The 12,020-nt window shown below is 39.1% G+C and overlaps 1 protein-coding gene and 1 long non-coding RNA gene across 6 annotated transcripts in view; one reads left to right on the top strand and one right to left on the bottom strand.

The window, feature by feature from the left end:
- The window catches only part of LOC126035444 (F-BAR domain only protein 2-like), a 131,304-nt gene that overhangs the window by 30,747 nt on the left and 88,537 nt on the right, over positions 1-12,020 (top strand). For all 5 annotated transcript variants that reach the window (XM_049794012.1, XM_049794010.1, XM_049794011.1 and 2 more), the window contains one exon: positions 10,936-11,010. In XM_049794012.1, coding sequence (XP_049649969.1) covers positions 10,936-11,010 — 75 coding nt within the window. The remainder of the gene's footprint in view (positions 1-10,935; positions 11,011-12,020) is intronic.
- On the bottom strand, positions 312-4,187 carry LOC126035530 (uncharacterized). The gene is made up of 2 exons (XR_007504972.1): positions 3,601-4,187; positions 312-3,308 (listed from the first exon to the last, which is right to left on the bottom strand). It is a non-coding gene; the product is annotated as an uncharacterized LOC126035530 (long non-coding RNA).

Genomic DNA, 12,020 nt, shown 5'->3' with positions numbered 1-12,020 from the left:
CCAGAGGCGGGTTCGTCTTGGAGCTGGGGAAGCTTCTAGCAGCTTCTCACAGGAGCCATCCCTGTAACCCCTCTCCTGCTACCAAAACCCTACCACGCAAACCCAATAAATCAGGTCAGAGTATTGCTCCCTTTTCTCCAGCCTTAGAAATAGTAATAATTAAAAAAGAAAAATTGTCTAGGATGTGGAACAATTTTTTTATTATAGTCAGCTTAAGCATTTTAATGAAAATTTTTCTTTCAAAACTTCTGTAGGAACCTTCTGAAATTGCAAAGTTGTTTCCTATTGTCATAAATTGCGACCACAAGGGATCATAATCCAATTAAAATTTTATTAATTATAGCAAGTAGAATATGAGCAAATACAGCGCTGGACGGCAGGGGAGTCTGCGCTCCACCAACTGCCGTACTGAGCAGTTCAAACAGTCCCTTTTTATACACCTTTATTTCCGTGTTCGTGAAGTAGTGGAGATACTCTGCGCATGTTTCGGTTGTTGTTAGGGGGTCGCTGTCTGTCTCTTTGAGGCCGAAGTAAGAAGTCTTTCTCCTTTGTCTCATAGTTAATCCCTTACTCATATGTCCTTATATGGGGTTGTCTGTCCTGTTTCTGTGGGTTCCTGGATACCTGGCGGTTATCTTGCACAATGGTAAACGATTGTGGTTATCTTACCTTATCTTACACAGGCGGTGTCTGGTAGCTGTTTGCATGAGCGATTTCCTGACCTTTACATAAATCCTAATAACAATACCCTAGTCCATAGTTTCTCACAATCCCCCCTTTTTCTTTTTATCCTATTATTGTTTATTAGACGCTTCTTTCATTTTGGGCACTGTAAGCAAATCTTTTTCCACAATCCCAACATTTATCATAACACTCACAAGGTAATACTTCACAATTACAATAGGCATAGTTTTCACGTGGTATAACGCATTCACAACAACTTTCATCTTCATTAATAGATACACTTTTATCTTTTACCTCAGACCTCGTAGTTAAAAATAAGCAATTTAGTTATGTCAAACCGTTTTTTAATAAAATGTAAAATATAGCGTAATATACAAGGCCCAAATATAAGTCCTAGAATTAACATAGTAAGCAGTCCTGCTAAAACAGACAACAAAGTGGTTAGCCAAGGTGAAACATTAAACCAGTTTTTATACTATGACCTGCCCGCTTCACGATTCTTTTTACGTTGATCTAATCTTTTCCGGAGTTCAGACATAGTGTTCTGGACTACTCCCGTACGGTCAGCAAAAGAACAATATTCTTCATTGAGAGTTATATATAACCGTCCTTCTTTTAAGAACAATAGGTTTAATCCTCTTCTATTTTGCAGCACTACTTCTGATAAAGACTTTACTGAAGTGGCTAAATTCTGGATAGATTGTTCTATTTTTGTTAAATCCTCATCTACAGCCATTTGCAAACTTTGTAATTCCTGACCTTTTACTAGGGAGGCTATGCCTGTACCTATTTCAACTTCGCCCGCTATCAGCAGTGTAGCTAGGGTTATCACTGTAATTGGTTCTCGTTTTTGTCTATTCAGGTCTCCTTCAAAGTGGCGTAGCACCTCCTCAGAGGTGATAGATCACCTGTACGCAAAACTGAGATTGATTAAACACGTTTAGGGATAGGCAAGGCGTTACTCCGATGTCTGAACAAACCCATTTAGCTCCCGGTGTCGGGATAGCCTATTTGTCATTTTGATTTTTGTGTTTTTCTATATCAGTGTTAGTGATTGTTCGGTTGCACAAAGGCTGATACTTTTCGGGCACTGTTTCTATACATTTTCCTTGACCCGTTACTAATTGAATAGTAATTCTTTGTGTATGATTCTTCTGGTCATTCCATGGACATTCTCGTGGGTTTGAACCATTAGACCATTGAATCTTACCTAGTTTTCCAATTGTCTCAAAATATGGTGGTCTAACATTATAACATAACCAGCATTCCTTAGTTAAATTTGGTTTGCTTTCATTAAGGGCACGATAAGAGGCTTGCATTAGATTCCATAAGGGGTCTTTGGATTCTGACAACTCTAGATCCCTGGATAAGGAGAATTCAGTCACAGTATCATTAGTTGTTTTTGAAAGAGAGTCTGGAGAAGGGATTACAACAATTACGGGGGCAACTTTTTCTTCAGAAGAAGTGGGTGGATTCAGGACCAGATTTGGTCCTATTGACAAAGGATCATGAGGAAGTTTTTCTTTAAGTATTCTAAAATAACTTCCCCTATCCGTTCCGTGTTCCCAATATCTAATTCCCCAGATACGGCCAATTAACCATGTGTCATCTTGGGGTTTTTTTATGGTGATTTCAATTCTTTTACAGGACACTTCGACACAGGGTTTTATAGGGTCTTCACTAAAATCATGTGTTGAGGGAGTGTAGCCTGGGGGTCCTCAAGTTACATCTATATATTTATCTCCCTGCGTTTTTCAACTTGAAGCAATAGTTTCACAACCCCAATAGCCACAGTAAAAATGACCTGGATAATTACAATAACTTTTGCCAGGGTTACTTGCTGGACATATATAAAATGCCTTGCATTGGACTTGAAGCATTGCTGCATCTTGGGGGCCCCCCTTCTATAGGTATCAGGGAATATAGATGCACGGAGAAGTTCCACTTTCCTGGACCAATCTGAGTTTGAATTAATTTTGATTCTGGTAAATTATATAATTTCCAGGCCATAGGTTCATGAGGGTTTCCATTTGCTTGGGTTATTATTAATAACCAAGCTAATGGTATACCAGGAAAAAGGGTGTCTGTCAATTTTATCAATTTAAGTTTATTTTTACCAGTCCTGGGGAAGTTCGACCATTGTTGCTTTTGCGTCCCATTGTTTTGGTTCTTTTCTCCACAGTTTGTTCCTCCTCTGCCTCGCCCGTCGACTCGGTTGCTTCGAGCCACGGGGTATACCATCTTCTCGGCAGCAAGGGAATTCTTCAGGAGAACAGCTGTTTCGGGCTTTCTGCCTGTTTATATAGGCTTCCCACTTTGCAGCTTTAACTAATGGGGCAAAGCAAGACACAGTTAGTATTCCCCTTCTGTATTTTATAGCCAAGATTTTAGCTACAAAGGGGATTGGTTCGTTGGAATGGTAACAATAATATTGAAGGTTTATTCTTTTGGTAAAAATTTCCCACCATTCATGGGATTCTCAAATAATTTCTTGTTTAGACTCTAACTGTTTTAGTTTTCATTCAGTGAGAGTTCATTGGATTTTCCAACACTGTGTGCAAACTCCTATTGGAGGGTATCCATATTCACAGTGTGTCCACCATTTATTCTGGCATACCTTACACCTGAAACAAGCAAATGGATAACAATTGCAGTTCAAATTATTACACCTAATTTGTATATCTAGAATATTATTTACATTAGTACATTTTCTGTATTTAATATTGTGTGGTTTGCATAAATTTAGCAATTTCTTTTAGTACACTTTGTATGCTTCCATGTATAATAGATAAAAGAAGAAGTAATTATAGCAAATATAAACAGCAATATACACTTTATACTAAAAGGTAATGCAGCAAAATAATCAAATAAAGTCTCTATCATTACGTTATCTTTTCAAGGTTATCTTGGTGTCACCTGGAGTACTGATTACTTTCCAGTGGGGTCTTGTCACTGGGCCTTTAATGCGACTGGCATGAGTCCATCCACGTTTAGCAGTCCGGACAGCTGTTTCTGTTGTAAGCAAAACAAGATAAGGTCCCTCCCAATTGGGTTTTAGGGTTTCTTCTTTCCACGTTTTAACCAATATCCAGTCCCCAGGTTTAAAATTGTGAATTTTTAAGTCCAACGGAGGTCGTTGCACAATCAGTCCATGTTCCCAAAGCTTGTTATGATGTTCTGCTAATTGTGAAACATATTCATTAATTACACAATCTTGAATCAAAACATTTGTTTGTGGACTTTCAATTCTATAGGGCATCCCATACACCATTTTAAATGCTGATATTCTTAAATCTGTTCGGGGTCTGGTTCTTAGAATTAATAGTGTCATAGGTAGGCACTTAATCCATGATAATTTGGTTTCTATCATTAATTTAGTCAAAATACCTTTGATTTCTCCGTTTATTCTTTCAACTTTTCCCGAACTTTGTGGGTGCCATGGCGTATGGTATTCTCACTTAATATCCAAGCTTTCTGTTAGATTTTTAACAATTTTCGACACAAAGTGTGTTCCTCTGAGTCGATTACCTCGATATTTCCATAAGTAACTCTTTAATACACACTGTTTCACATTCATTATTGACAAGTTAAGTAGTTTTGTGTATATATAAATTTTCATTTGTCTTAAGTTAATAAATTTAATGAAATATTTTTAAAATATGTATTACAACAACTATCAAAGTATTTGGAAAAAGATGCTGTTATAAATACCTGTGAGACAACCTATAACAGTCATATGAATTGGTTTTTACCTTAATCGCTTACAGTCCTTTTTCAAATCAAGTAAGAAGCAAGTAACTAGTTTAAAAGTTATACATTTTTAACAACTTGAAATTAGTATTACTTTTCAGATAGTTTAGTAAAGTCTTTGAATTTTGCCTATAAACACAATTAGGTATTAACACAGGACTGTGTAGTGTTTATATTCTTATTAACCTGCTAACAGGAATAGTTTATTGGCAACTTTAAATATTCAGAGGTAAAACACAATTCCTTGTCACAGAAGTTTTACAGCAGAGTAACATATTTTACTCTTAGAACTATTATATAGGAACATAAAGAAGATTACTATGTTACTTTTGGTGATCTGAGTCCTCAGGGCTGTTTTCTGGGTCTCTCTATTTGACAAATTATTTTCTCTGAGTCTTTTTTTTTTTTTTTTTTTTTGTGAGGCTTAATACAGGTGTCTGTATTAATGCCCTTTTTATTTTCTGTAATTTTTAATCATCTTTTGTAGACCATTTAAGTTGGTTATTAGTTAATTTCACCTTTTCACTGTAGTTTTTAAGTCATGGTTTACAATATCTTAGTAATCCCAATATTTGTCGAATTTTCTTTTTAGTTTGTGGGGGTTTTACAATTTCATAGTCGGTTTTTTTTTTTTTTTGGTTCCTTTTTTTTTAGTTTCTCTTGTTATTAATAGATCATCCACATAATGTAATAACTTGACTTCTCTGGGTAGAAATGAATTCTTGTAAAATTTTCTCTAAAGTTTGTCCAAATAGATTTGGTGACTGTGAACCTTTGTGGTAGCACAGTCCATTTGAATTGTTGTCATCGATAGCGATACAGCAGTCGCACAGAAAGCCCCACTCTCTTTGGCTGTTTACAGAGTTGACTTTCATTACAGCCCCGCGGCGCGAGGAGAGGCGGCGGCCGTTGCCGGGGCGGGGGGGGAGGGGGGGGGGCTGCCTCTGCTGCTGTAACAAAGGACGTTGTCCGCTGCCACTGCAGCGCCGGCTCCACCGCGACCGCACGGAGCCGGACTCCGCTCCCTGACCTTAAACGCTCAAGTTCAGTTTCAAAACCAAACCCCTTCTTAACAAACCGTATTCCGCCCCAGGGAGCCAGAGTAAATCACCAAGGGCCTCAAGAGGTTTCCTTTTTGCACCTGTAATATTCACGGTGTTCCCAGCAAGGGTGTAGCCGGAGGGCAGCCCTTGAACGGTGGATCCTTCGGCCCCTGCATCCACCAAACACTGCACTCCCTCCCGTTGGGGACTCAACTTCAATTCCACTCGGGGCTCCGTAGATGTTCCAGTCCCCAATAAGCAGAGCCCCTGACTCCCCCATTCACCTCCAAACATTTGTTCATCCTACTGTTTCCTTCCACAACTCTGCTTCAAGTGTCCTCTCTTCTCACAACAATAGCATTCAACTCCTGCTTCTTTACTTTCCAGTCCAATTGGCTTTCCTCATCTCTACGTACATACACCCTCTGAGTCTCTCTCAACAACTCATCTAACCCTTTGTCCTGCCAGTCTTCTAACTTTTCAATTTTCTTTCTGATATCTTCCCATGATTTTGCCACAAACTGAGTTTTGAGGAGCGCTTGCCCTAAAGGGTCGTCTGGATTTACCCCAGAGTATAGCTGAAGGGCTTTCCTCAGTCGTTCTAGCCACTCAGTAGGGCTCTCATCTTTCTTTTGCATTTCATTAAATGCTTTATTGATATTCTGGCCACGGGGTACTGCTTCTCTAATCCCCTGAATTACTATAGTTCTCAGGTCCTGCATATGAGTTCTATGCACCGGATCCTGATTATCCCAATTAGGTCTTTGGAGTGGCCATTTAATATCTGCTTGGGGTCCCTGGGCATGCTGAGCATCCCACAGTCTCATTCCTGCTCGTCTAATCATATCTCTTTCCTCGGTAGTAAATAATTGACCAAGGATAGATTGCATCTCATCCCAAGTATAAAGGTTTGGTCCCAAAAATTGATCTAATCTTTCTGCCACTCCGAGTGGGTCCTCAATTAAGTTTCCCATCTCGGTTCTTTTAAAATCTCGTAGATCAACCGAGCTTAGGGGTACAGAAATATATCCAATCACAGGTTGAGGTCCCCCCATGGGCATTTCCCTCAGAGGATACATCTGAGCTGCCCCTTTTTGACTTCTAGTCACGCGTTTAGGAGGAGGGGGGGGACCCTTGTTCCGACTCTGGTGGGGGAGTGGGCGCTCTGGGGACCTCTGGAGGGGCTGCGGGAGCAGGAGGAGGAATGTAAGGGGGGGGGGGGGGTTAGAAGGGTTTCGTCTAACTCCTCCTTCTTTTTCTTTTGTTTAGTTTTTATTTCATTCAGTGGGTAAAGTCTAGCTCCCGGTCTTTCTAGCCACACTTCCGCATACTGACTTTCCTCCGGGTTAAGGGGTTTTTTATTATTAACCCAGAGGTTTAATTGCTGTTTTACCCAATCCTCTTCTGACCCATAGACTGGCCAAAAGACATTTTTAGAAATCTTCTTCCCTCCCCATATCTTAGTACAATATTCTATCATTTTCTGCTTATCTTTCCTTAGGGTTGCAGGGAAATATCTCCAATTGTCTAAGATATATGCCAGAGGGGTATTCCTAGGTACAGTGGGTACCCTTCCCATGGGAGTCGAAGGCTTGCTGCCCTTCGCCCCCATCTTCTGGATTATCCACACACACACACTCACTCGCTCCCCTTGTTCCTGGCCCAGTCCCTCGCGGGAGATGGGAAACGCAGTACTTAAGAGTCCACACTTGCTTGGTTCAGTATATCGAACCTCTCATTTGTTATAATCCAGGAAACCCAATCCCGCCCGAACAGCAAACCCGCGAACAAATTCGCAATATACTTACGCGTCCTGCGTCTTCGTCCGGACTCCCGTGCACAGAATTTTTATGGGATTTTACCGGTCTCTCCTTTGCTCACTATTCTAGAATTTAGGTTCGTCGGTAAGGTTGAGGTAGGCTGTCGGTCACGGGGCCGCGGATTGCCGCGGGGCGCCTCCCCGGAGGACAGAAGCCCACCGTTCCTTATCCGAGTCACGGCACCAAAATTGTCATAAATTGCGACCACAAGGGATCATAATCCAATTAAAATTTTATTAATTATAGCAAGTAGAATATGAGCAAATACAGCGCTGGACGGCAGGGGAGTCTGCGCTCCACCAACTGCCGTACTGAGCAGTTCAAACAGTCCCTTTTTATACACCTTTATTTCCGTGTTCGTGAAGTAGTGGAGATACTCTGCGCATGTTTCGGTTGTTGTTAGGGGGTCGCTGTCTGTCTCTTTGAGGCCGAAGTAAGAAGTCTTTCTCCTTTGTCTCATAGTTAATCCCTTACTCATATGTCCTTATATGGGGTTGTCTGTCCTGTTTCTGTGGGTTCCTGGATACCTGGCGGTTATCTTGCACAATGGTAAACGATTGTGGTTATCTTACCTTATCTTACACAGGCGGTGTCTGGTAGCTGTTTGCATGAGCGATTTCCTGACCTTTACATAAATCCTAATAACAATACCCTAGTCCATAGTTTCTCACACTCTGAAAAAATAAAACTGGATATCCCTAGGGCAGTGAGGTGATTGAAGTAGATGGACGCCTGTAAAGTTGAAAGCAGACGACCCTTTATTGCTAAAACACACACATATTTATAGTCACATATTCTGCAAAGTCACTGTACACGCGCACAAGCATAAAATATGATTGGTTATATCAACTCTGTACACGCGCATAAGCATAAGATATAATTGGTTATATCAACTTAAACATGTGAAGCTTGTCTCAGTCTAATTGGTCGAGATAAACTGCCGAATTGAGGGTTTTTTGTGCCAAGTTCCCTTTATTGTGGAATGCACACCTGTGTTCTAATTGGCTTTATTATCATCTTTCTTTTTTTGACTTCTTGTTTATTCTGTTCAAGGTCTTCTAAAGGCATCTGCAATGCTCTTGTGACTGACGTTAGCTAAATATGTGTCCACAGGCAGAAGGTTTCTTTCCCCTTTGGCTGTGTTCAGTTAGTCAATACCAATTCAATTTTCTACTGTATTGTTTCACTTTTTCATTTTTGAGTATTTGTTAATGGTCAAGTACTAAAAGAACTGAGGAACAGTTGGATCAATGGTTCTTTACTGCCTTTTGTCCAGATATTCTGCTACTGTGAATGGGAAAGACTTGCTCAGTCAGTAGTTACTGCTTTCTAGGAGGTTCAGATGTGTCTCCCGAAAGAGTGAATTTTGTGGCAGGCAATCTGTTCAATGTTGCTAAATATTGGGTGGGGCAGGATACTATCTGTCTGCTGAAAGATAGGTATCTTTGTTCTATTCTTGATAAAGCATGTAGAAATTATGTTTTTAAAGAAGTTAAAATATAAGAAGATTGGGCTGCCCGCACAGTACTTTTGGTGTTTGTTGTTTTGTTTTGGTTTTCTTTAAATTTAAATGTTTGTGTGCATTTAACACCAAAAATGTTTACGTGTAAGAAACTACTGTGCTCAGCTAGGAACTGAATAGGTATTGTTGGCTTTTCTCTAGAAGTCTTTCAAACATTTTTCTGCACCAGTTGTCTGTAAGCATCATAAAAAAGAAACTTCTTGATCAGAAGAAACTGACAATGCACATACTCCTATTTCAGTTTAAATGTTTAACAGATTCCAATCAAAGACAGATTTTCAAATCAGTGAAAATTAATTTACTCAGATGCTCATAGTGTGTTACCAGTACATCAGAATGCTCTGGGAAGTCAGTTGATAAAACAAATGTAGATATACATGCCCAACTGGTCAGTAACAGCATATTTCAGTTGTTAGTGTTTGTAACTGTTGTATGTTGATAATGTGTAGTAAGTTGGGGAACTCCAGTTCTGTGGAAATTGCTCATATAAGTATTTTTTAAATTGCTGCAGAGAGAGGTGTGGATTTTGGTCAAAATCTTGTGTTTAAAAAAAAAAAGCATTGAGCTCTCAAATCTAGAAAACTTTGATAGAAGCTACTGATAATTAATAAAATATATTGTTCATCATGGTAATAAAAAAAAATCAGTGTCTCTTCTGGGTGTCTGTACATATGTGCTTGTTGCTATGCAGTGAGCAAGAATTCCAAACCTTGGAAACTTAAACATTTTCAGATCATCAAGAATACTTACATATGGGGAAGGAGGAGGAAGTTTTGATTTTTGTTTTGTTTTGTTTTTAATGGTGAATAACTTTGTAGTTTTTTGTAGGTGAGATTTAAAATGATATTGAATTACTGCATTTTACAACAAATTGATTGTCTAACTGACTGGATTGTTATTTTGGAAGTTCAGTAGGTTTAAATACATGCTCCTCTCAAAGTTTTAGGTGACCGCTACTACTTTGTTTCATATTTTCATAAGAAAATTCTTTTTGTTTGGAAAGCATTGCTGTGAAGGAGAAATAAAAACATCTGCCTCAGCAATAAATGGTTATAGTCATGGTAGCTTGCAAGAACGGTGAATTCGTCATCTCCCTTTTTTCCCCCCTCTTCTGCCCCTGAATAAAGGTATTGCAAAGCAGGAAAGAAATTGCTTCAGGCTTTTGGATTTTCAAGACAGACAATTACAGTATTTGCTTAAATCCAGGATGCTTCTAAATCTAAGTTGGCACTACATATTGAGTATTGATTTATGGTAGAAATTTAAAATAGTATGTATCTTAACCTTAATAATAGGAGGATGGGGAAGGATTTGCAGGGGAGTCACTGCCATGATATGTTGTGTGTGACTGCTGTTCCATGCCAATTGCCCCAGCACAGGCTCTAAGGAGGAAATCTAGGTGGACCCTTGGATTTTGAATCTCCAAAACACAAGTAAAAATGTGGGTTTGAGTGCAGGAAAATATAATGAAGCTTTATGTAGGGAGGAGTTTATCCAAAATAAATCAGAATGTATTAAGAGAAACTTCTTTAAAAATAATTATAAATGGTAGAACACAATATACTTCATTGGAAAACATAGTCAAATAATGTGCAAACTCAAGCATCACTATGCAAAGAACTTTAGTCTTTTTTTTTTTTTAGAGAAGACCCCACTTTATTTAATGTGAACAAATGTGATTGCTCAGTAAGCATTCAGTTCGGGTTTTTTAATGTTTTCATTACAAATTATTTGATTTTGTTGATCTGTAAATCTCTGGTGTTTAGACAGTGTTAGGTGGGTGATTGTTATGTCACTGTTCTGACTCTGACTAAAGAATGTCAAAAGCAGAGGGGAACAGCAGAGAGTATAGGAAGGAATCATTTTTTGCAAGTCTTGAGCCCTTAGGTTTTACTTGTTTCTGTTCCATGCAACATTCTGTCACAGTGTTCTTAGATTTATTTTTTTAAAAAATATACTTCTATGTTTTTGCATATAGTTTTTGATGGGCCATTAAAATGGAGTTGTTTTCAGCTAAAGTAAAAAGTCCTATGCTTTGCACCTTTAGAATGCATATTCATTTGTCTTCAGATATCTTCAAAATTTCGATTATGCTTTTGATTGCTTTCTTTGACAGGGCTACGATAGAGGAGGCATATTCAAAGTCAATGACAAAACTAGCCAAATCAGCGAGCAATTACACACAACTTGGGTAAGTGTGTATAAGAGAGAAATAATTAACTGCATACATTTGTGGCAGTACATTCCCCCCCCCCTCCCCCCTCCCCCCTCCCCTCCTGCCAGCAGGAAACAAAACTTCTCCAGGCAGGGAGAAGGGGAAGGAAACCCTGGAGGCTGCAGGTTGAAATTTGAACTGGCCAATCAAGACGCGCCAGGTACACCAAAGTGACCCTCCTAGCCAATAGGATTAAATGACCACAGGTCAGATTTGACAAGGGTATAAACGGGGTCCCGCCGGAAGACATGTTGGTAGTCTTCCTCGGCGCAGCGGGTCTGCAGTCAGGGACTTCCCCTTGGGTCGGGGCACCGCCTGAGGTAATTTCTCGAGGGAGAGAGCCCTCAGCTTTTAGGTGAGTGATATGTGCATTTTGAGCCATCACTTTAAACCTTGGGGATTCTTAAGTTGGCCGTGTAGTATTAATTCTCTTTACATCATTGAGCCTGTGGTTTTATAAAATGTTACCGGACTTCTAAGTTTTACTGAAGAATAAATCTGAGTTTTAACACCTGTTGGATTTGGTTAGTTGTGCATCTGTAACAACATGTTAAGAATCAAGTTTGATTCTGAATATTTTATTGATGATGTTAAAGGTAGCATAGCTTTGCCACCTTTAAAAATGATTGTTAGTTCTTCAGTTACTATGCTGCTATGCAAGATATCATGCAGCTATGACAAAACCAAGACAGTACAGTTCTTTATCCACAGTTTAAAAAAAAAAACCCAACAAAAAACCCAACACCATGGAAGAATTGTCTGTTCCTCTGTGTTTAAGGTTGAGTTCTTTTCAGACATAATAAAGAATGTGACTTTCTATTCTGTGCTCCCAAGCCTATGGTAATTATTTTGAAGAAAGAACATGTGGCCTGCAAATGTGGCAGTGAATGTATTTATTTTAATTATTTCTACTTTCTTAAGTGTTTTCTCTGTCCTCAGACACGTTAAGAATGAGACCTTTCAATAGATTTATTTCATAGTTTAAT

The sequence above is a fragment of the Accipiter gentilis genome, chromosome W, assembly GCF_929443795.1.
Source record: "Accipiter gentilis chromosome W, bAccGen1.1, whole genome shotgun sequence".
Classification (NCBI taxonomy): Eukaryota; Metazoa; Chordata; class Aves; order Accipitriformes; family Accipitridae; genus Astur; species Astur gentilis.
This window is presented reverse-complemented; position numbering and strand designations above follow the sequence as displayed.